At 44.4% G+C, this 25,648-nt stretch overlaps 2 long non-coding RNA genes, 1 pseudogene and 1 gene segment (V, D, J or C); 1 reads left to right on the forward strand and 3 right to left on the reverse strand.

Annotated features, from left to right (window-relative positions):
* Positions 1–364: 364 nt before the first annotated feature.
* LOC134808388 (homer protein homolog 2-like) lies at positions 365–21,905 on the reverse strand (annotated as a pseudogene).
* Positions 2,746–3,422, forward strand: LOC134808397 (uncharacterized). The gene is made up of 2 exons (XR_010151289.1): positions 2,746–2,834; positions 3,168–3,422. It is a non-coding gene; the product is annotated as an uncharacterized LOC134808397 (long non-coding RNA).
* Positions 11,744–12,566, reverse strand: LOC104004397 (immunoglobulin heavy variable 3-43D-like). The segment is given in 2 exon segments: positions 11,744–12,111; positions 12,215–12,566. Coding segments are annotated over 2 exon segments (471 nt in total).
* A 1,363-nt stretch (positions 21,906–23,268) lies between the features above and the next one.
* LOC134808398 (uncharacterized) lies at positions 23,269–23,942 on the reverse strand. The gene is made up of 2 exons (XR_010151290.1): positions 23,812–23,942; positions 23,269–23,674 (listed from the first exon to the last, which is right to left on the reverse strand). It is a non-coding gene; the product is annotated as an uncharacterized LOC134808398 (long non-coding RNA).
* Between the last annotated feature and the right edge of the window lie 1,706 nt (positions 23,943–25,648).

A 25,648-nucleotide genomic window follows, 5' to 3' on the forward strand; every position in this document is an offset into this window, starting at 1 on the left:
TAAAAACAAAAAAAGTAGAAAAGTTTGAAATTCAGTAAATAGTAAAATTAATGTTAAAATCCTATCCAAAATATGAACATTATTATATGAATTAATAAAAGGCATTCCAGTATACCTACTAAAATTAAATCCCAGATATCAAAAAGATAATGCTAGCATCTGAAACTTAAATAATTATAAGCATACATTTTATAGAGAAGGAAAAAATACTCAAGACATGGGGAACATGTATTTTTTCCAATCAAATGTCACTAAATTATGTATACAATATTGTAACCTGTGTCATTAGTATAAATTACTAATATTTTGAGTAATATTACAACTGAGAACAACTTTAAAAGGAAAAAGGATATTTGAGAGCATATGAACTGAATTGAATGTATTTTCAATTGTGGTCCAACTATTACACTGCTAATAATACCCTGGTTTTGAGTGGGGCTTTAGAAAAAAAAATTTTTGAGACGGAATTTCACTTTTGTTGCCCAGGCTGGAGTGCAATGGCACGATCTCCACTCACCGCAACCTCTGCCTCCCGGTATCAAGCGATTCTCCTGCCTCAGCCTCCCGAGTAGCTGAGATTAAAGGCATGCACCACTCCCAGCTATTTTTTTTTTTTTTCGTATTTTTAGTAGAGATGAGGTTTCTCCATGTTGGTCAGGCTGGTCTCGAACTCCCGACCCCAGGTGATCCGCCTGCTTCAGCCTCCCAAATTGCTGGGATTACAGGTGTGAGCCGCACAAACGTTTATAAAGCACCTACTTTGCGCCAGGCATTGTGCTAGGCACCGTCACTGTGTGCTGTTCCCGCACCACAATCATCCGCTCAGAAATTAAAACCAAGAAAAGGAACATTGTCGCAACCATACAAACTGGGGGGCAGAGGGCAATATCGTGGATGCAGGTGATCCCCAGGACAGAAAATGTACCCACCAGAAACCTGTTTGCCATCTCTCGATAAGTCTCCACTAAACAGTTGTTTTAAAGCCTCTCGTTATTGATGGAGAGGAATGTTGTTCTCCCTGTGACCCCTGGGCCTGGCGCCTGATGGACATTCAAATACCCTGAATGCTATTCGATAAAAGGAGCCCGATGGCCTGGTGTAAAGAATATCAATATTTGGATTAGAAAATGCTTTTCTTCAGTTCATATGGTTTCAACAGCCCTTATGAAAGATATAAACATCCCTGGCCTGACTGTGTAAATGTTGAAGGTAGACCTAGTTCTGGATTCCTGAGTCAAAATCTTCCAGTTGTCCACAACCTCACAAGGCCAGAGAAGCGAGAGGAAGTTTTTTTTTCTTTTCTTTTTTTTTTTTTTGAGACGGAGTCTCGCTCTGTCGCCCAGGCTGGAGGACAGTGGTGCGATCTCGGCTCACTGCAACCTCTCTCTCCTGGTTCAAGAGATTCCCCTGCACCAGCCTCCCAAGTAGGTGGGACTACAGGTGCTTGCCACCAAGCCTGGCTAATTTTTTGTATTTTAGTACAGACAGGGAGGGTTTCACCATGTTGGCCAAGATGCTCTCGGTCTCCTGACCTGGTGATCCTCCCGCGCTTCGACCTCCCAAAGTACTGGGATTACAGGCGTGAGACACTGTGCCTGGACAAGAGGAGATTTCTATTCTGGGAAGGGGTGAGTGGACGGCACAGTTGGTTTGGAAATACAAGAAACTGCGCCTGCATTTACAGAAGCAACGCACACAGGGAACGTCCTAGCGCCATCTGGTCTCGCACACACGCTTGGGACTCACAGGAGGGGCCTGGGCCTCGGCCAGCCCTAGTTATTGGTGCGCAGTATGCGAGGCCTGGGCGGAAGTCATGCAGGTTGTGGATCTTCCGGTCCAGCACCTCCGGGAAACTCTTCACCTCCACCTCCAGGTGGCGCTGTCTGGATTTGCTCTCCTCAGTGTCTCTCTTCAGGGAACGCACTTTGTCTTCCAGGTTTTGATCCTCTGCCGCCTCCATCTTCTCAGAGACACAGCTGCACTCACCTGAGCTGAGGTGTAGTTTTACTTTGCTTTTGGGGACTTCCACTCTTTCTCGTTTTCTCGGAGCTCGGCCTCCAGCTCCTCGATCCTCCTCTTCAGCTGCGTGTTCTTCTCCTCTCTGTGGATCTCACGGCCTCTTCCTCTGCTCCACGCTGGCCACCGACTCCTGCAGCGCCGTGGGCAGCCGGGCGTCACTCTCCCGCCAGGTCTGCAGCTCCATCTCCCACCTCTTCCCGTGGGCAGCTCCGCGTCGAGGCCGCCTTCAGCTTGTGGTTCCCAGACTGCAGGTGCGTGTCGGCTGCAGCGGTCTGAGAGGCCTTTCATCGTCCATCCTGTTGACACTGGATGCCGGAGTAAAAGATGGGGCTCCACGCCCTGATTCTCAGGATGATTACTCGAGGGCTCCATGTTCTCCTGGATCTTGTCTTTGGCTGTCTTGGCCGCTTCTTCCACCTCCTGGAATTTCTCTGCAAACTTTGTCAGCTGCTGCTCAGAGGAAAACCCCAAACCAAACACCGTGTTGGCTCTGCTGTCGGCCCACTGCCCAGACGTCTGTGACGTGTTGGTGAAGGTCATATTCAGTGTGATTGTGCTGTTTATGGTCACCTTGGCTCCGTCCACACTGACGATCCCATAGATGTTCCTTGTGACATCATAGAAGTAGGAAACGGTGACCGCCTGTTGCTCGCAGGCATCCAGTTCTTTTTGGTGTTGGGGTCAATCTGGAAGACCTGTGCTCCGGTGGTGAAGATGGGCTGTTCTTCCATCCCCGGCACTGCTCCGGCGGCCACTCCGACCCGGCCTCTCACGCTCACTGTCCGCCCACATGGCGTCTGCTCCCGGCGCGGCAGGTGCGGAGGCCCCTGCGCGCCTGGCTCAGCCCAGGCGCCCCTCCATTCCACCAGGCGCGGGCAGGCGGGGGCTCTCGAAAAATCATTCTAAGAGATAAATTAAAAGAGTAATCTGTAATAAGGGGAATAATCTGTAATAAGCATTCCAACTCAGAAAAAAACTGAATATATGTAATACATACAAACTCCTGAGAAGAAAGGTCGAAGCACAAGAAGGGTCTCATGTATAGCAGGTTGTAATATGTTTATTGTTAAAATTATTACCTTCATGTTTTTTTTTAAAAAAAGCAAAGCATAATGAAATTAAGTTTTTGTGCTTATCTGGTACAACAGCCTGTTGAGAAAAATGAAGAGCCCTGTAATCCTGAGGAGGTGGCTTAATCCAAAGAGAGATGCTCCAGGTCCTGTGCACATGAAAGATTTGCCTGCTTCTGCCCATCTAGGAGCTTACTTCCTGAAGCCTTCAGGAGGCAGGAGGCTGAATGAGTTTCTCAGGACAATCTAATCATATCCTGACAGGGAGAAAAAAATCATGACCTAGGACGGATTTAAAAATGTATAATTAAAATTTCATTGAAAATTGAGAAATTTTGACTACGTATTTATAGAGTGCAAAGCTGTTATGATTTATGAATGCAATATGGAATAATTGAATCTAGCTAATTGACATATATATCAACTCAAATCCTCAAATCCTTATTGTGTGTGTTTGTGTGACAAGGACATTTGAAATTTGTTCTTGGCCATTTTAAAATGACCAATACACTATATTTAAGCTTACAAATAGATACCAATTTATGTAAACTATAGAGAATCATTGCAATGAATAATGGATTACTATAATTTATATTTAGTTAATCATTAAGTTTCATTCATTAGGACATATTTTATGATTATTTTATTATATTAAATATAAAAGACTACACATGTATGCATAAGTTTGTGTATTTACACATATGTCTACAAATGTAAATTAATGTCGCCATAGATATGTAGTTGAAGATATCAACAGATGTTAATACAACCTAGGAGAATAAGTGCATATTATTAGGAAGAATTATTTTTGAAGGATTTTTTTTATTCTTTAAGTTTTAGGGTACAGAGAAATGCAAATCAAAACCACAATGAGATACCATCTCACACCAGTTAGAATGGCAATCATTAAAAAGTCAGGAAACAACAGGTGCTGGAGAGGATGTGGAGAAATAGGGAACACTTTTACACTGTTGGTGGGACTATAAACTAGTTCAACCATTGTGGAAGTCGGTGTGGTGATTCCTCAGGGATCTTGAACTAGAAATAACCATTTGACCCAGCAATCCCATTACTGGGTATATACCCAAAGGATTATAAATCATGCTGCTATAAAGACACATGCACACATATGTTTATTGTGGCACTATTCACAATAGCAAAAACTTGGAACCAACCCAAATGTCCAACAATGATACACTGGATTAAGAAAATGTGGCACATATACACCATGGAATACTAGGCAGCCATAAAAAATGATAAGTTCATGTCCTTTGTAGGGACATGGATGAAGCTGGAAACCATAATTCTCAGCAAACTATTGCAATCACAAAAAACTAAACACCGCATGCTCTCACTCATAGGTGGGAATTGAACAATGAGAACACATGGACACAGGAAGGGGAACACACACCGGGGCCTGTTGTGAGGTGGGGGGAGGGGGGAGGGATAGCATTAGGAGATATACCTAATGTTAAGTGAGGAGTTAATGGGTGCAGCACACCAACATGGCACATGTATACATGTGTAACAAACCTGCACGTTGTGCACATGTACCCTAAAACTTAATTTTTAAAAATACCCCTACATATAAATTTAAAAATTACTAAAACACAAATCCCAATTTTAAAAAATCATGATAAATAACCATAGTAAAATATCAAAACCTCATAAGACTCCATATTCCTGCAAAAACAAACCCGCCTCCTGCAGCTGAGAAAGGAAACCTCCCCCTGCACCCGCCCCTGGGACCTGTCCCATCCTCAGTGGGTCCCGAGCGCCCCCAGTTGGCCCTGCGTGCCCCTGCAGGGAGATTTGTGTATGGGCCTACGTTAACCTCCCCCTCACTGTCTCTAGTACAGTAATAGATGGCCGTGTACTCGGTTTTCAGGGTATTCATTTGCAGATACAGTGTGTTCTTTGAATCATCTCTTGAGATGGTGAACCTGCCTTTCACAGATGCAGCGCATTCTGTCGTGTAACTGTTACGTTTGGTTCTAATACGGCCAACCCACTCCAGCCCTTTCCCAGAAGCCTGGCGGGTCCAGTGCATTCAGAAGTCACTGAAGGTGAATCCAGAAGCTGCAAATGAGAGTCTCAGGGACCCACCCAGGCTGTACCAAGCCTCCCCCAGACTCCACCAGCTGCGCCTCACGCTGGACGCCTGCAAACACAGAGACACCCTGGTCAGAAACGGCCGCACATATCTACTGTTTCTCTCACTCATGTCCACTTGCACTCAACATCTCTCATTCTCCATAAATCACCTTCAAACTCCGAAACAACATTATACTGAATAGGAATATGTTTAAAGTATTCCTCCTAAGACTCAGAACTCGTCAAGGATGCCCACTTTCACCACTCTTAATCAATATAGAACTTGAAATCCTAGCCAGAGAAATTAGGCAAGAGAAAGAAATAAAGGCACTCGAATTGGAAAAGAGGAAGTCAAACTCTTTGTGTTTGCTGATAATATGATTTTGTACTTAAAAAAACTAATATTCTTTCAAAATACTCCTAGAATTGATGAGTTAATTCAGTAAAGTTTTAGAATAAATGAAAAAAGCATACAAAAACCAGTAGCATCATTATACACAAGTAACAATCAAGTAACAATCTAGCAGAAAGCCATAGATGAGTGGAACAGAATAGACATTCCATAAATAAAGTCAAATGCCTGCAGCCAAACTGACTGTGAAAAACTAGACAAAAAGCATACACTGGGAACAGGTCACCTTGTTATATAAATTGTGCAGGAAAAACTGAACAGCCATTTGCAGCAGAATAAAACTGGACCCGTATCTCTCACTATATCCAAAATTAAGCCAATATGGATAAAAGACTTAACTGGGAGACCTGAGAGTCTGAAAGTTGCAGATGCTATTCTAGGAAATATTGTTCTGGAGATTGTCATAGGCAAAGAATTCATGACTACAACCTTAAAAGTAAACAATAAAAACCGAAATAGACCATTTGGACTTAATACAAATAAGAAGCAAAGCATCTGAACAGCAAAACAAATAATCAAAAAACTTAACCGAAAGCGTACAGAATGGGATAAACTATTTTTAAACTCTGTATCTGACAGAGAGCTAATATTTACAAACTACAAGAAACAAAAGCAACACAAAAACCCACAAATAACCACATTAAAAATGAGCAAATTACTACAATGTTTATTTTTCAAAAGAAGACAAAAAAATCATCAACCAGCATATGAAAAAATAATCCATGACATTAATCATCAGAAAAATGCAATTTAAAGACACAGTGAGATACCATCTTATACCAGTCAGAACAGCTACTATTAAAACAGTCAAAAAGAAAAATGGAACAAAACAAAAAACAGATGCTAGTAAGGATGCAGAGAAGCAGGAGTGCTTATACACTGCTAGTGGAAATGTAAATTACTATAAACTCTATGGAAAACAGTATGGAGATTTTGCAAATAATTAATATTGGAACTAGTATTTCATTCAGCAGTCCCACTACTGGGTACCTACCCAAGGGAAGATAAATTATTATATCAGATAGATGCCTGCATTTATATGTTTATTGCTGCTCTATTCACAATAGCAAATAAATGGTACCAAACTAAGTTTCTATTAGTAAATGATTAGATAAAGGAAACAGTCGTATATGTTCATACATATACATATATGTACACACACATCCCCACACATACACACACTATACATGTGTATGTACATATACACATTTAATTACTACTCAATAATAGACAAGGAATGAAATTATGTATTTTGCAGTAGCATGGATGAAACTGTAGGCCACTATCTTAAGTTAAATAACTCAGAAGAATAAAGTTGAATACCACATGTCATATATAAGTGCGAGCTAAATAATATGTACACATGGATACAGAGCGTGGAATAAGAAATATTGGAGACTTGGAAGGTTGGGAGGGTGGGAGTGGCATGTGGGATGAGAAGTTACTTAATGGGTACAATATACACCATCCAGATGATGACTATACTCAAAGCCCAGATTTTATCCCTCAACAATATATCCATGTAACAAAACGGCACTTTCACCCCATAAATGTATACAAACAAAAGGATAAGTGATACATATCCCAATTATCACAAACCCACTCCAGAATGTCTTATACATACACACACAGCATTACCACTACTTTATTGTAGTGTTCCATTTTTTTCACTTAAAAGAGAAAGGCAATCTCCATTGTCAGGGTAAATACACTTTGGAGAAGCTGTTATCCGGTAGGCCAGGGCAGTGCAGCTCTCCCATCAGCAACCACAAAGCTTTGGGTTTGGGTCATGTACATTCATCTACTATTGTTCTGTAGTAGTCTCTGGGCACAACGTTGGCCCACACATTCTCCTCCATTCTAAGGGACTCAAAACAGAATCCACTTTTACACTAGTCATTCTCCAAATCCAGATTAACAAAAATTATTAAAGAAGCAAAAGATAAAACTCAAAAAGAGAGAACCCATCTCACTATCCTCCCATATTTCAGTCGTTTCATGCCTTACCCTCCCCATTTCACCACCTGAGCCACCTTCTGGGTGGGTAGAGTTTGTGAAGCTTTTATCTTTTATCACAGTGTAATTGCTAACTCTAGTGGTCATGAGCCCATCAGCCCTAAATGAAAATGGTCAAAATCTGAGGTTGGTGCAGTACCCCTCTCCCTGCCAACTCTCTCCTGGATTTTCACTTAGTTCTCACAGATGGAAATTGCATATTTAGGCTATTTCTAATCATTTCACATTTCATTATGTATCAATTGAGCCAGCTCCTTGGGAGTTGGATTTATAATTTCTAAATCCCATTTACCTCCAGAAACTGATTTCAGCTCAGCTGCTGTAATAGACTGTAGTATTCTGTCACTCCCCAGGTATCAAATTTTGCGATTCCATACCTGAACACTTACGTTTTCCATGCAATGCTTCAGCCATGTATCATCGAGTCAGGGTCTCTCTAGGAAATCCTTCTTCTAACACAACTGTGTTGAGAGTTCTCATCTGCCACCTGTAGGCTGAAAAATCAGTAAAAACATAGGACTCATAACTGTTCTATTCACAGGAACAGTTTATTACAGCAAAATGATACAATTTAAAATAAGTAAAGACAAAAGGCACAAGGAGTGAAGCCCTGGAGAATCCAGGCACAAGCTCTCAGGGGTCCTCTCACAGTGGAGCCTTCTACACATGTGTAATTGTTCAGCTCTGAGGTAAGATGGCTTGTGTGAAGTGTTGACAACAAGGGGAGTGCCGCTAAGCTTTCTTGTCCAGGGCTGCGTTTGGGGAATGAATCATAGACTATGGAACACCTGGGGAACTGACCACGATACTCAGACGACAGCCCTCTCCAGCAAAACAAAAGTAGACATTCACTATAATCACTGTGATTAAACTTGTACCGCATGTCCCAAGGCTATAGACATCCACAGACACTGTTATCAGGTGCAATATTTTATGGACTCGGAGATCTCATCACAGTAGGTAACAGCAATAAATGAACAAAAGTTTTTTTTTTTTTTTAGTTATTTTTTAGGAATGTGCAGGGTTTGAACAATTCATACCTGCTGAGCTAACCCACTGCTATACACAAGTCCAGATGGGATGGATTGTGGATGGCCAGGCTCAGAAGAGAGGATAGAGATGGCCAAGTTAGGACCCCAAGGAGGAGCCTGAGGGAGGGAAATCGAGAACCTCTGGAGGGGCCCATGAGTGTGCCTGATCTGTGAGTTAAACCAAAGCTGTGATATTTCCAAGGAGCCCAAGAAAATGGTGCTACAGTGAAGGGTGTGGGGAAGTGGCCGTAAAGAGGCAGTGGATGGGCGCAGGAGCGGAAGGGAGCTAAAGGGGTTAAGAACCAGGAAGCAGAGCAAGGGATCTGGGCATTCCTTAAAGAAGTAGGTTCAGAAATAAGCTGTCAAATGCCTCTAGCCTGGGCTTCCAACCATATGTCAAAGATAAATTCTAGGCATGTTTCCCATCTGACAAATACCACAGAGTGAGGAAGGAGATGGCGGCGTTGCTAGGAGAGAACACTCTGAATGTGGCAGCAGCCCGTCCTTGTCCACACATGGCCCTGCCTGTCCTTTATCATCACAGCTTGGAGGTTCTCATCTTTGTCCTGTGGTGGAAAAAAAACACCCTGTTCTTGGAATCCTAAGGAGATCTCCAGACACATGTGGGTGGTAAAGTCTACCATAAATCTGGCATTTCCAAACAAGTCCTCTATCTACTTTTCATCACTGTGTTCGTGAAGCTTCAGGTTAAGTGAAATATGTCAGTCACTAAACAGTAAAAACAAATCGCCAATTTACCAATGTTGGGATGACTCCTGGGTTTCAGAAGCAAAGAATTGGACAGAGAAGCAAAACTGTTTGTGCTCAGGACTTCTGGACACCACACATGGAAATTGAAATTCACACATACACACACACAATAAAATGGATAATCACACTTATCTTATTTCTTGAGGTTCCTTGAGCAATTTAGGAAGCACTAAAGGTAGATTTATTAAAGAAAAAATATCAAGTAAAGACACTTGTTCCAGCACAGTAAGGAAGACTTTATCCAGGGTCCTCATGGTAGGTGTCGGGATCAGGGCAATGGTGTTTTGCAGTGAAGAGAGAGATTCAGCTGAACTCCAAATGCAGAATGGAAACGTGGGGATTTAAAGCCAAGCAGCAGGGTGGGGTCCGGAAGATGGAAAATTACTGAGAGGAAACATCAGGGGCACAGCAAATCCTGCTTAAACCAACCTGCCAGAATTCTTGATGTTGGGCCAGGGTGATCAGACGTCACCGAGGTATGGTGAAGGGCAAGGCAACTGATCAGATACCCAGGAAATCAGACATGGAGGATGGGGAACTCTGGCTAAACCAACACACCAGAATTCCAGGTAAAACTGAATTTCACATGAAGTGCAGAGAGAAGGGCTGATGAGAAGTTTTAGGAGCCTCCTAACTTCTGTTGAAGCAAATGAGCTTCATCAGTTTGGGACCCATAAATGGTAGCACTTTCTGCTAACCAAACTCACAACTAAGTGAAATGAGAAAAATTTGTCACAAAAATGTACATTCAACCATTTCCTGAATTTCTGGAGATTCTGAGTGGCAGAATGAGCTGAGGTGTGATAGATCAATGGGTGTCCTAATTCTGAACCCACAATTAGTTCTACGGAGTGTTCACTGACAAAAGAACAGCTCAAGCTTCCCACATGTACAAACACCTGACTCCATGAATCTGCAGCTGGGGGTCTCTGCAGGCTCTGAGGTTCAGAGGACAGATCCCACCTCAGATTCAGCCTCAGGTAATTATCTGCTCTTCCTGTGGGGAGGAGAGGAACAGCGTAGAAGGAGGGTCAGCTGTACTCTATTTAGGAGCTCTGTACATGGAGGAAAACAATGAAAGTAGGGATCACACATCCTCAACACACGTCACAATTCCACATGAGAAAGGCAATTCTGTGCCAGGACATTCTGCAGAATCAAGGAATAAAGCAATTGGGGCAAATGTAGGAATCACCATTGTTTACAGACTGCATGTTTGTTTCTATGTCATCCACAGAAATGAAGTGTATGTTTTATATAGAACCCACAGTCTCTAGGCCCTGAGTCAGCACTTCCCTCCCTCCACCTGCAGGGAGCACAATGCACCAGACACAGGCACCCAGGGCTGCTCTCTGTCTTCCATGCCATGGCTGGTGCTGGAGCCACGTCCTGTGCTCCACTCTCAGGAGACGAACAAGCTCTGTGCTGATCTGAGCACAGCCACTGCTGGCAGTCACTGGGTCCCCGATGGGAAACTGTGACACGACTCTGATTCAGTGACCTTACTGGACCTTCATAGAACACAGAAGTTTAGGAAAGTTCCACCCAGTCCTCCTCCCTTTCTCCTTCACTCAGGGACCGACTTCCCTCACATGCATTCAGCTACCCCAGACCCCTTCCACCACCTCTGCATTTCCTCTCAGAAGAGTGGACAGGGAAACTGTACGCGAAGCTAATCCAGTCACAGAGTTTGCTTCTCCGAAGACCAACACTAACACACATATTTTGGCAAAGCTGTTTATAATACCAGCCAGATTCTATTGATAAATATAAAATATGAACCAACCATGGAAATCATGTTTTATGTGTCTCCTTGGCTAGACCATAGTCTCAATTATTAAATCAGACACTATTCTAGGTGTTGCTCTGATGGTTTCATACAAGTGTTATTCAAGCCTGCTATCAAGTTTCTCGAGCTAGGAAGATAGTGCTAGTTAACCTTGGTGTGTCTGATTTAATTCTAGCAGAACAAAAGACAACAAAATTTCCTGGTGGATGGCAGGTGCGCCTCTTTCCAAAAATTCCAGCCTGCCCTTCCTGATGGCCAGCCCTAGACACGCCTAGACAGAACACACAATTGCTGTCACCAAGATCTCTCCACCCACTGGAGTGTCCACACTAAGCTTCCTCAAAGTCACAGGTGAGGAAGGTGACACAGGCAGTTTCAGCAGATACAGATCACAGATCTAGACAGGGTTCCTGGGGAAACTCTTAGATAGAGAAACAGCTAAGTCTCTGAAAGGAAACCAGCTCTTAACCTTCCTGAACAACTTGTCCCAGAATTAACCCTATGCTCAGTGTGTCTTGAGCGGCCTCTGCAGCCCAGGCCCCTCCTGTCTTCCTGCAGGGAGGTTTTTGTCTGGGCTCTCGCTGACTTCCCCTCACTGTGTATCTTTTGCACAGTAATACAAGGCGGTGTCCTCAGCTCTCAGACTGTTCATTTGCAGATACAGGGAGTTTTTGCTGTTGTCTCTGGAGATGGTGAATCGGCCCTTCACAGAGTCTGCATAGTATGTGCTACCACCATCCCAACTAATAAGAGAGACCCACTCCAGACCCTTCCCCGGAGCTTGACGGACCCAGTGCATGGCATAATCATCAAAGGTGAATCCAGAGGCTGCACAGGAGAGTCTCAGGGACCCCCCAGGCTGTACCACGCCTCCCCCAGACTCCACCAGCTGCACTTCACACTGGACACCTGCAAACACAGAGATACCCTGGTCAGAAAGTGCCACACAAATCCACTGTTTCTCTCACTCATGTTCACTCACACTCAACATCTCTATTTATCCATGAATCACCTTTTAAAATAGCAACAAGGAAAACCCAGCTCAGTCCAAACTCCATGGTGAGTTCTCTGTGTTCAGTGCTGATCACCGAATGGAAACACCTGGGAATCTCAGGGCTGGGGCTCCTCTCCCAGAGCTGCAGGGTCAGGGCTGGGCTGGTTTTCATCAGCAGAGGGAGGACCCTATTTGCATGTCTCCTACTATATAATGAGTTCTGTAACGGATGCCTCAGAGTGGGCTGTGTCCAAGAGTGGATGTGGGTGATTATACTTCATAAGTAATTAATTCTCACTAGCATTCATACTTTTACATGCCCATGAAATATGTTCTTTGAGAGTCAATGTTTCCTTCATTTACAGATGTGAATGGAAACCCCCAAGTATGGAGGGACCATGTGACATAGACAAGAGCTCACATCTCATAAGAGCCAGTCTCAGTGTCCGGCCTGCGTTTCTCACAATTGGATCCAACTGTTCCCAAAATTAACTCTAGGAAAGAGCTATAAATTCCCAGTGAGGTTTACAAAACACTCTTCTTATAATGATATCGTGATATTATTTGGCTGTATCTTGGTGTTTTTATAAGTAATAGAGAAAAACTAAGGGTTAATTCATTCAGTAGTTCATGACTTGTATTATTTTTCTCTCTTCATCTTTTTCTACCACATTAGACTTTTATTTATAATAGCTTTAATGAGGTAATACTGACATATAATCTTCACACAATATGTTCACCATTTGACAAACATTGACCTAATGACCATTCACAGAGAAAACAAATCAATTCGCCTCTCAATTTTCTCTTTGTCTCTCGCAATTTCTCCCTCCTATACCTTCGCTTCTCTTACTAAGGAGAAGTCAGTTAGTGATCTTTGTTATGTAATTTCCAATGAGTATTCACTTTGCACAGTTTATAAAACGGAATCATATGTATGTGCTTTGGCTCACTATACTCATCATATGTACTTGTGAATTGAACCATGCTGTTGATCGTATCCAACATTTACTGATTGTAGTAGTGGGTACTATCCCAATAAATGACTTTTCCACAATTTGTTTACTTATGAAGGTGCTGATTAATATTTGGATTGTTTTCAGTTTCTGTGTATTTCAAATAAAGCTGCTGCTCAGCTTAGAGGAGTACACAGCTGAGAAACATGTTCCTGATCTTACAACAACATGAACAACAGCTAAACTGGTCAAGTTGCAAATGAATCAATATTCTTTAATACATCAGGTAATTAATGTTATGGCACCCTGTGTGTTTGTCAGTGTGTGAGAAAGAAAGAAAGAGGGAGGAAAGGAGACTGAAAAAGAAAGTGATTCTACATAATTATTAATTTGTGAGGTCCTCAAATACAGGGACTTATTCCTAATGAACAGGGTCCACATAGGTTGAAGAGGTTAACTTGATGCACCCACAGATGGCTATAGATTCATAACATAAATAATATTCTCTAAACACATGAACACCCATACACATTAGAATAGATGTGCTGGAGGGTGTTTAGTGGTGGAATGAGAAGGTGACACTAAACTCCGTCTTCAGAGCCTTTCCCCGCCTGCTACACCTGCTCTGAGGCTGAACCTTGAGCCTGCCTGACCACTGAGACCCACAACGGTCCTGAGCCTTCAGGCGGTGCCAAATGCCCCCTGGGTTTCCCTGCTGGTTCCTGGGTGCTGGCTTCTGTCCTCAGCACCCACTGCTGTTCTGTAAACTCCCACAGGAAGGTCTGTGTGTGGGCTCATACTGATGTCTCTTCACTGTGTCTTTTGCTTAAAAATACTTGTTTGTGGCTGGGCACAGTGGCTTACACCTGTAATCCCAGCACTTTTGGAGGCCGAGTTGGGCGGATCACAAGGTCAGGAGTTCAAGACCAGCCTGGCCAACATAGTGAAACCCTGTCTCTACTAAAAATACAAAAATTAGCCAGGTGTGGTGGTGAGTGCCTGCAGTCCAAGCTACTTGGAGGCTGAGGCTGGAGAATCACTTGAACCCAGGAGGTGGAGCTCGTAGTGAGCCAAGATTGCCCCACTGCACTCCAGCCCGGGTGACACAAGACTCTATAAAAAAAAAACACACACACATACACACACACGAAAACAACACAAAAAACAAACACGGTTGTGTGCTTGTTGCTCATGTCACTCAGCCATACGAAGAGCTGTTTTTTGGACATAGATCTGGAGGTGGTGACTGGACTCTTGAGGAGTGGGTTGGAATTTGTGCTCCCTTCATGACCTGTGCACCTGATCCACTCCAGTCCCTTCCCTGGGGGCTGATGGATCCAGCTCCAGAAGGAAGCACTGGTTCTGCTGGGGAATCCAGAATTTAAACCTAAATGTTATTGTTGTTGATTCACTAAACAAAATGTGGTGCTCATTTCTATTGTGTTGAGATGCACATGACATAAAATTTACAATTTTAGCCACGATTAAGTGTACGGGTCAGTGATACTTTACACATTTGCAATGTTGTGCAAATATCACCAGTATTTGGTTTGGGAACATTTTCATCACAGAAAAGAAAACCTCAGCTCCATTAAGCGTCACTCTCCATTTCCCCTCCACTCACCTCCTGTGATCTGTCTCTAGGGATTTTCCTCCTCTGCATACTTCATGTCAATAGGACAATTCAGGATGTAGACTTCCGTGTCTCCCTCAGTTCACTCACCCAATGTTTTCAAGGCCCATCCGAGTTGCAGCCTATGTCAGTGATTCACTCCTTTTTAAAGCTGCATTACAGACACACAGACACACCGCGGCGTCTTCATCCCTGTGGGTTAGAGACACACAGACGCACCGCGGCGTCTTCATCCCTCTGGCAGTCGATGGACACTTGAGTTGTATTCTCCATCTACTTCTGTGAGTGGTGACACTAGCTACATTTATGAGGTTTTCTGTGAAGACCATTTTCCAAAGTTGCTGTCCCATTTCAATACCAACAGGCAAGCCATGACCATTCCAAATTCAGTATGTCTATACCTACAAGTGATTATGTTTTTCTATTCATTTTTCTTTTATGAATGCTGATTATCTTAGTGTGTGTAAGGTGGTAACTCATAGGGAACTTAATCACCAGCATAAACCAAATAACCCCATTAAAAATGGAGAAAGGACATGCACAGAAACTTCTCAAATACAAACATAGAAGTGGCCAACTAACCTATAAAAATGCTCAGCATATTCAGTCATCAGATAAGTGCGAATCAAAACCAAATGATATACTTTCTCACATATGTCAGAATTGCTATCACTGAAAGATCAGAAATTAACAGATGTAGGCAAGGCTATAGAGATAAGGGACCACTTACACACTTTTGGTGAAAATATAATTTGGCCCAAGCACTGTTGAAATCAATCTGGAGATTTCTCAAAGAATTTAAAACAGAGCTACCATTCCCCTCAGCAATCTCATTACTGGGTATATGTCCAAGAGAAAACCAATCATTGGAACAAAAAGACACATCAACTCATGTGTGTATCACTGTGCTATTCACAGTACCAAAGACATATAATAAAACTAAATGCCGATCAGTTATAGACTGAAAAAAGAAAACGTGGTACTTATACACAGTGGAATACCATGCAGCTGTAAAAATGAATGAAATCATGTTTTTGCAGCAACTTGGATTCAGCTGGAGGCCAAAATTCTAAGCAAACTGACAGAGACAGATGATAAGAGTCAATGGGAGATGAAATGGACAATTTAGGTGTTTCTTTGTGTAAAAATGAGAAAAGAAATCCCCTGGTTGCATGAACTCTAGAAATAGACAAGCCTGGAGATGCTGATGTCCTGACTTCCATTACATTAGGTTGTGCTTTTTCTCATTTTTAGTCAGTTAACCTTGCTTTCCTTCACTCTTGGCTAAAATAGCCACACATAATAATCTAGAGACATTAAAATAAAAATAACATATTTGAACATTAGAACAAGTGTTAACTTTTAGGTCAAAGTTAGCGTGAATTCAGTGTGACAGACAGGAGACATGGCTGAATACTAGCAGTGTGCTCACAGTAATACTATCTAAATTAGGAAAGTTTATTCACATCTTTTAGATTAGATTCCGATTGAAATCCTTGATCTAGTATCATCTCTGATGAATCATACATCAGTAACGAAACTGGAGGTTATGCACTCAACTGAGTAGTGCATTCAGAATCTGTTCCTCTACCTGATGTCAAGTCAGCCCGCATGACAGAAGTTATTGTGGTCAACAGAGCTCATCAATAAGCCAAAGACAAGGATTAAGTACATGTTACAGGAGTGCCTGACTTTGGGATGCTCTTCACGCAAAGAAGTTTCTCACATCTTCTGGAACATGTAAAAATTCTCAACAAAAGAATAAATTTTAGATCCACGCCTATATTTTAGGGACCTGACTCATGTAACTTAGAAAGTAAAGTCCTAAAGGAAAATGAAATGGCATAACAACTAAAAGTATACATATTGTAGTGGGTCATTATACCAAACAAACAGTCTTGTTTATAATATTATCTAAACACAGAAGGCATTAGCATTACTTATATAACTCAGCATCATTCCCAACCACAATCTTCTGAAAATGTTGAAGAAAATTGTCATACTTGAACTAAACTTGTCAAAACCTTAAGAAAATCTTGAAGTTCCTTGGCCAAAGTTTCTCTCCCTAGCACTAGAGCATTATAGTCAAGTCCCTCAGTGAGACATCAGTTATCACCTTATGATTTGGTGGCTGGAAGGCCCATACATTTAGAGATTTACCCCCAGTGCTCACCTCTTCCTATTACATGCACGCATGACAAAGTATTGAAAGTGATGACTGTATTTTACCCACTCCAGTCATCAACAGATTAAGCCACCATTTTCCTACATCTTTTCAATAGCCTCTAATGACATTAAAACAGGGAATGGTATTTACTGGAAGAAACATCAGGGTAGAATATTGCTCTTGAACTGCTTTGAAGGGAATCTTACCAGGTAATTTTAACCACAACACAGCAGTGAATATGCACAATGTCAATACTAGGGTTCATATTTATGAACTGTAAACTAAAAATAAAATCCTAAGCGCCCCAACTGACTAAATAGTCCATCTGTTCATCTAAGGGACTCCAGAAAAGCCTAAAAACTGAGATCCCAGCCATGACAAGATCAGACGCGCCTCTTACACTCACTCCCCTTTGCGGTTTAGACACAACAATGACCAACACTAATGTTAAAATAGAGATCAAAAGAATGACAGAACAGAATCTCTGTGGCAATAAGATGTCAAATTATAAACAAGACCTAAAGCCATGTCAGGCAAGGGTTCTGCCACTCACTCCCACACTTAAAAGGTAAACTGTCTTCTAATTGCCAATAGGTTATTCGTTTTCTTAGTGGCTCAGTAAGCACCGGCACTGAGACAAGCACTATGAAGACAATTGCAGCCCATCCCCTGATGAACTGACCCCTGTTCCACAAGCCATAACCCCAGCTTTGATTGAACACTAGAGTGATATCAGGACCTTTCTCCTGATCCGAGACCGCTGACCATGGCCTGGCTCTGGCCGTTCACAGAGGCTGCACCCTGAGTGCCTTTGTGTTTCTGCTTCTGCTATTGGCACATAGGGCCTGACTGTAATGAATTTAAATGCTAAGTCTCCACTGGTAAGTGAACAGGGGTCATACGTTACAGGCATGTTTATTCAGTATGCATGTGTGAGGACCACCTCCATGAACATCAGTAGCCCCTCCTGTAACCTGTTGATTATGTCTGTTTAGCCACACCCTTCAGCATAAAGCTTCTGCCCAACCCCTTCTTCGTGGGAGTGCCTTTCTCTCGTCTTTACCAAAAGCTATGCTTTCCAGCATATGGGATGGCTGTAACCCTTGATAAAAATAAACTCTCACTTTCCTAAATTGTAGATTGTGTTATTTTTTTATTTAACACAACTGAAGATTAAATTCAGAAGTACATCTAATTATAAGGCTACTTTAGTGAAGAACGACAAACCGAGGATTTTCACATCTACTGTAAGGGCCTGTGATATTTTGAAGCAGGAAGCTGACCTGAGACCTTCAGAATAAACTGATAACTGTGGATAATGAAAAGGCCCCACCCAGGACATTGATTCAGCACCCCTGCCTGTCTCATTCATTCTTCTCTTTCTTTTTATTATGTGCTTACAGTAATAAAATTTTTATTTTCTTTAGACCTGTTTGCTTTTCACACATAGTGGACTCTTAGCTCTCTTTTTCACTCGTTTTCTTAAGCTGCTAGGGAGAATAAAGCGTCAGGTCCTACTTTTGGTGCCTCGTTGCTGATGAATTAAGGTTTATTCTTCCTCCTCCTTATCCCCTGCATGTGGTAAATCTAGTAAGAAATCACAGAAGCTCCCTTATCTGATGCCAGTGTGAGGTTTAAATCACACAATCTCCTTCTCCTGAGTAGAAACGCCCCCCCAACCCCACCACCAAATATTATAAAGCCCTGAGCCAGCCTCCTTTCCTGTCTACTGAGGAAATTCCAGTTTGAAATTTCTTGAGAGGCCTGTGCTGCTCTCAGCAGACACCTCAAAAATACAGTTAATACATGTTTTCATATTCACCTGGAGTGTGAGTGTGGAACCATCAGACTCGACATCCACACTAACCATTGGTGGGGTCTCTCTTCCTTTGCCCAGTATCACCTACAATTGGAACTGTGGGCTTGGAGTCCTGACAATGACCACCACGGGGGCTTTCTTCTCTCGCACTGGATGCTAACTCCCTCTGCCCCAATGCCCAGCATGCACTTTATCCTGCCTACTGCTCACTGGCCCTTGGAGTTCTGTTGAGCTGGGCTGCCATGCTGAGTTAAACAACACACCTTTTATAGATTTAGCTGATTAACTTCAGAAGCATTGACACCTTATTGACATTCAGAAACAGGAGTAAATGACTGTAGGTGACTCTGCCTTTGGTGCATGTGAGAAAGTTTTTCTCTTGTTACGACAAATGTTTCTTCTTCAGAGACTTAACAGGAAAAACAGGATAAGGAATCCAGAGATGTGCCACAAAGGAAACTGTTTCATGGAGAGGAAGCCACAGGGCTGACAGGAAACCAGACCTTAACACCCCTCTGCACCTGCCCTGAGGCTGGCTCTTGCGTTCAGTGGGTCCTGAGCGCCCCCAGGTGGTCCAGTGCCCACTTCAGGGAGGCTTGTTTCTAGGCTCACACTGACTTTTTTTCTAATTGTTTTCACAAAAATGGAGACAGAGTAAACGGTGAATCCATGCATCTCAGAGAACACAGAACAATAGCATAACACCCCTCGACACACACACACAGTTAGGTGAATCTTATTAAAACTGCTGAAAAACAAAGACAAATAGAAATACATGCAGACAAGTGGAGATGAGTTGAGGGGGCATTCCTTCTAAAAGAACAGGAAAGATGATGACAGCATTCTTCTGGTTAAAACCCTATAAGCAAGAGGAAAATTGATGGTGTCTGTAAAGTGTTGGAAGAAAAGCCAACCCATTATTTTATAACCCATGGATGTTCGCTAAAAAGTGAAAAAAAAAAAGACTCTACCAGCTGCACCTCATACTGCACACCTGCAAACACAGAGACATCCTGGTCAGCAACTGCCACACATATACACTGTTTCTCTAATATCCACTCACAAACAATATCTGTAGTTCTTCATGAATCACCTCTTAAAATAGTAACAAGGAAAGCCCAGCTCAGCCCAAACAACATGGTGAGTCCTCTGTGTTAAGTTCTGATCACCAAGTGAAAACACTTGGGAATCCTGGCACTTGAGCTCCTCTCCCAGAGCTGCAGGGTCACGGCTGGGCTGGTTTTCATCAGCAGAGCGAGGGAACTATTTGCATGTCTCCTACTATATAGAAGTCTCTTGGGCAGGATGTCTGAGGACAGGGCAGGGCACAGAGCAGATGAAGTTTTCTGGTGGGTGGTGGGGCTTGAAGACAATGATAATATTTGGAAAAAACGTAATTTCTTAGTAAAAGATTGTGCTGTGGTAAACATTTAGCATACATTATCTTAACACATGAAAATACATTGTTAGAGGCAGATGCCCATTGGTCCTCCATTTACAGATGTGAATGTAAACCCAGAATCATAAGGCACCTATGAGATGTGTCCTGGAGCTCACATGTGACAAGAATGGGCTCCAGGATCGGGACCTGTGCTCCTCTCCACCGGATCCCACAGCTCCCTTAACCAACTTTAGCCCAGAGTTACGCATACCTGGTGTGGTTTGAAGAAACCCTTCTTGTAATAAAAACATTTTAAAAACCTGCTGCATTTTAGAATTACCAAAAAATAGAGATAGAGCTAAGGGTTATTCATTGTACATTCAGAAATATCTGACTTTTTATGTGATTTATCCATCTCCCTTACACCGTCTCTAAGAAATTTATACAGGTATTTATTTGTAATAGCTTGAATAATATAAAATTATAACACACAAAATGTACCATTTGGAAATTATTGATGTAACCATCACCATTATTAAGATAGAAAACAGATCAATTACCCTCAACATTTTCTCTTATTCTCTTGCAACTCCTCCTTCCTCCCTCTTTTCTCTCACCTTTTCTCCATTCAACTCCCAACCTTCATGTCACTTTAGTTTCTATTCTGTAGAATGTATAAAACTGTCATCATACAGGATGTAGTTTTTTTTGGCTTATTTTACTTATATGTACTTGTGAATTTAGTTCATTTATGCGTGTATCAAACGTTCATTAATTGTAATGAACAACAGTATTCCAATGATTGATTTTTTTTTGTTTTTTTGAGACGAAGTCTCGCGCTGTCGCCCAGGCTGAGTGCAGTGGCGCAATCTCGGCGATTCTCCTGCCTCAGCCTCCTGAGGAGCTGGGATTACAGGCGCGCACAACCCCGCCCGGCTAATTTTTGTATTTTTAGTAGAGACGGAGTTTCACTACGTTGGTCAGGCTGTTCTCAAACTCCTGACCTCATGATCCACCCGCCTCGGCCTCTCAAAGTGCTGGGATTACAGGCGTGAGCCACCGTGCCCGGCTGAATTTGTTAAATTCGGTGTTTAATCTGACATCCTTCTGGATTTGCTCACACTGGAACGTCAAAGAAAATAATTTCCAAGACTTACGTGTAGCCAAAAGAAAACCAAAACTTTCCCGTCTCTAAGCTACACCTACCACTGGATTTTTAACTGACGAAAGACGAGCCTGAGAGAAATCACAAAAGCAGCTAATTCAAGGAAAAGCCATTTTTCGTTCTCAGCTGAACTGAAGACCACAGTTACCACGAAGGCAGCTTCTCCACCTCCGGAGCTCAAGCGATCCGCCCGCCTCGGCCTCCCAAAGTGCTGGGATTCCAGGCCTGAGCCCCGCGCCCGGCCAGCGAAGGCAACGTCTAAAAAAACTTCTCACCTCCTGTCACCATGTCAGTGACAAATTCCCGAGTTGTCAGAGGACATGCCGAATCCAGCACAAAACACTGACTCTGAGGAGCTCCGGACGCCGCTGGCGCCTCAGCTGGCAGCAGCTGCTCCAAGTTCGAACCCGCGGGCGGTGGCGGAAGGACCTTCTCGCGGGCGTCGGGCAGCAGCTGCAGCCCTGGGCTCGGCCGCGGCGGCTCCGCGTCCTTCCCGGAGGCGCCGGCGCGAGGTCCTCACACCCAGGCGGCTCTGTGGAGGCGCAGCAGCCCAAGGAGCGCCGCCCCCCGCGCCCGCGCCCGTCCTCGAGAACTGCATCTGCGCAGGCCCAGAGCGTCCTCCTGGAGCAGGCGAGCCAGGATGGCGCCTCCTCGCTCCCAGCAGGCGCCCCCATGCGGCCGGCGCAGAGCCCAGCGACCAGAGCCGCGCGAGCCTGTGGGGAGCCTGCGGCGCGCCTGCGGAGGCCTGGGCTCCCCCGCCTTCCCCACAGCCAGCAGCAGCTTGTGCCGCCCTCCTTCCCCTGGCCAGGTCAGCCTGCAGCTGGCGCCGGAGGCTGCGGAGGGAAGGCCCAAGGGTCCTTTTCAGAAGACTGGCTTTTTATGAATTTTAACACAATGTGAACACGCTGCGTTCCTTTAATAACGCTACTTCCGTCATACACTGGCAACTTAACACCTGAAAAGCTTAGATGTTATAAATAGGACTTGTTCATCCTTTATACACAGGATATCCATAGATAAATAAAACAAACACACAGACAGAAGAGATGATCATTAATCTCTCCTCCCGGTGCGCACAGAGGCCTAGAAGTCTGCACTTTCTCCTCCTGTCTCCTCCCCTGAACCGGAGCACAAACGCAATGTGTGTTGATCAAGCAGGGATTTGGCCATCCTCCCCACCCCCCACCAATATCAAAATAAAATAAAACACTGCATATGAATTTTAACAAAAAGGTATTTACAAAATTTATTATTTTACCACCTGTAATTTTAACATACATCAGGCACTTCAGAACATCTAGAAAGACTAGATATTTCAAAAGAATACTTAGAATTTCCAATGATGTATACAATAGCGAGGAATAAAACGCACACGAGAAAACAATGACAATGATATGAAAATGTCTTCTAAATATGAGCAGCCTGGCATGGAACCCTCTTCCCTTTCTGCCCAGGTCTCCCCTCCATGTCCTCTCACCCACTGAACGAACGTGGACGTGTGGTTACTGTGTCCCTTCCAGGGGTGGTCTAATAACTCCATTTCAAAATGTCACTTCCAGAAGACACCCCTTTGCTATGATTTTTTAAAAAAGGACATGGTAACTTACGGCCAGGCACGGTGGCTCACACCTGTAATCCCAGCACTTTGAGAGGCCAAGGTGGGTGGCTCACCTGAGGTCAGGAGTTCAAGACCAGCCTGGCCAACGTGGCAAAACCCCATCTCTACTAAAAACTACAAAAATTAGCCAGGCATGGTGGTGCACACTTGTAATCCCAGCTATTCGGGAGGTTGAGGCAGTAGAATTGTTGCAACCCAGGAAGCAGAGGTTGCAGTGAGCCAAGATCCTGCCACTGCACTCCAGCCTGGGCGACAGAGTGAGACTCCATCTCAAAAGCAAAAAACAAAAAACAAGAAAACAAAAAAAACGGAAAACAAAAGACAAGCACATGGTAACTTACAAGACGTGTAATTTTCTGACTCTGTCATACATTTGGGAACCTCCTTACATCTAGGCGGGTTAGATGCAGCAAATGTTTTCTTTTAAAAGGTCAGGGGAAGGTCGAGAGCGGCTTTTTCATGTGTTATGCACAGGCCTTCTAGAAAGGGCTGGTAAAGTGTGGTGGGCATGTCCAGCGGGACAAACTTGGAAGGTTCTTCTCTGTTTCTCCCCATCCATGTCAAGGTCTTGTAGAAGAACAATCACCATCCGGTGGCCGCTACCCGTTCCCCACATCGTCTTCCAGGACTCTACTAACATTTCTTGCCCTAAGGCCTTTGAACCTTGCCAGGACTGGGAGGGTCCCTTCCAACATGGACAGGAGTCATCCCAGGATTCGGAGCTTCGGGGCTGCATGGCCTGAAGAGAAGGCGGATCTAAGTCCTAGACCCCGCTTCCTGGCGACCCCACGCGTCCCCGGAACGCCCACGTCCCAGCTGCCCCCTCGCATCCCTGGACCGCCCACAACCCGCCAGCCCTCGCGCGTCCCGGACCACCTGCATCTCAGCTGCCCCCGCGCCTCTCCAGACCGCCCACGTCCCAGCTGCCCCCTGGCATCTCCGGATCGCCGACGTCCCGCCATCCCCCGCGCGTCCCCGGACCGCCCACATCCCATCAGCCCCGCGCCTCCCGGACCGCCCACTTCCCGGCAGCCCCCGCGCATCTCTGTGGCAGCTGCCCCGTGCTTCCCGCCCCGCCGCGCCCGCCCACCCAATGGCGCTGTGTCCCGCCGGTAGCTCAGCGCGGACTTCCTTTATGTGGTACAGGGTTGGGCCTGGAGACCCGGAGGCCGGCGAGGTCCTGGCTGGGAGAGGCCGCCGCTGCCTTCAGGTTCCCGAGGTGAGTAGAGAGGTTCCCGCTGCTTTGAGGTCAAGGCTCCTCGGTGGCGGCCACAGCAAAGGCTCCAGTGTCCGCAGGGCAGAGGCCGGGCCTGTCTGGGGATCCCCGGCTCATCTGAGGCTCAGGGCGGAGGGTCCAGTGAACTGACCTTGCCCCGCTTCTCCACGCGCCCAGTGTCACTGTATTCAGCCACCACTGCACAAAGGCGGCACAGCTCTGTGCCCTGAGAAGCCCCTCATTCCCTCAGTGACTCCACAGGGAACACCGGGTGGGCCCCTGGATTCACAGCCCTGTAGCACGCTGCCCAAGGGGCCCCCTTGCTCTCCCACCACCCAGAACACCGAGCCCGTTGTCAAGGCTGAACCATCCGCGGGCAGCTGGGACCAGGGAACATGGTGAAGGGCTCAAGGCACCTGGCGTGCAGATCCCAGTAGCTGGATGCGGTTCTGCTAATCACTAACAGGCTTGCAGGCTTCCCCAGGAATCCACCCATAAACTTCACAGAACACCGTGTCTGTGAACCACCCAGTATGTGCATTCAGTTTCTAACCTCACTCTGGTCCGGAATCTGCCACCTGCAGGATCCAATTAACGAGAGCGAGATCTGGTACAAAGATTATTGTATTAACCATAATGGTAAAGGGGAAGTGACCGCATTCCCATCCAAAGCAACCACTTCAATTTTGAAGGAAAGGCAGGGGTTTAAAAAAGGAAAAGTTGGTAAGAAAGGCATGCAAGATTTGGGCTGAGAACCAGGTCTGTGCGTCTTGTTCTGGCGGCTCTCTGGCATCCCAGTCCACCTGGATCTTGGGCTGGCATCATCTGGGCAATGCCTGGGTTGTTAACTAGCAACCTTGAAGTCACCTCTGGAATTTTGCATCAGGGTCTCCCGACTTTGTCTATCTGTCTCAAATTAGCTTCCGGAACCTTCAAAAAGGCACATACTTCAATGCAAACATAAAGTTAGATTAATGTGAAGGGAATATTTATGGTGAAAGGGAGAAAGGTGGAGTCTATTTCAAGGCGTAAGAAAATTGATTCTGCTGTTTGCCTCAAGATTATATCTTTACACCCAAGAGAGACAGAAAAGTTTAACCTCTCTTCTGCCACCATGTATGACTGCCTTGCTTCCCCTTTTTCTTCTGCTATGATTATAAGTTTCCTGAGGCGTCCCAAGCCGTGCAGAACTGTTTGGTGTGGAGATTACTGAAGAAGGGTTTTACTTACTACTTGACAGAATTCCCCTTGGTGAAGAGGAAATGTCAGAGATCTTTAATTCATGACGAAGTTGGATTATTGGCAGTTGGCTCACTAAGGATCCCATGTCCAAGAGCAGGATTCTCCTTCCAAAGTGTGGGTGTGGACTTGAGGAGCAGCCTTTGAAAGTTGGGGTCCCTAGAGTTTATAGAACCTCCTTTGATTCTTTGGAGGTTTGCAGTCTCCAGGTTGTCCGTCATCCAGGACTTTGACTGTTTGTGAGAAAGAGTGCTTCCT

Source organism: Pan troglodytes, chromosome 15, assembly GCF_028858775.2.
Source record: "Pan troglodytes isolate AG18354 chromosome 15, NHGRI_mPanTro3-v2.0_pri, whole genome shotgun sequence".
NCBI lineage: Eukaryota > Metazoa > Chordata > Mammalia > Primates > Hominidae > Pan > Pan troglodytes.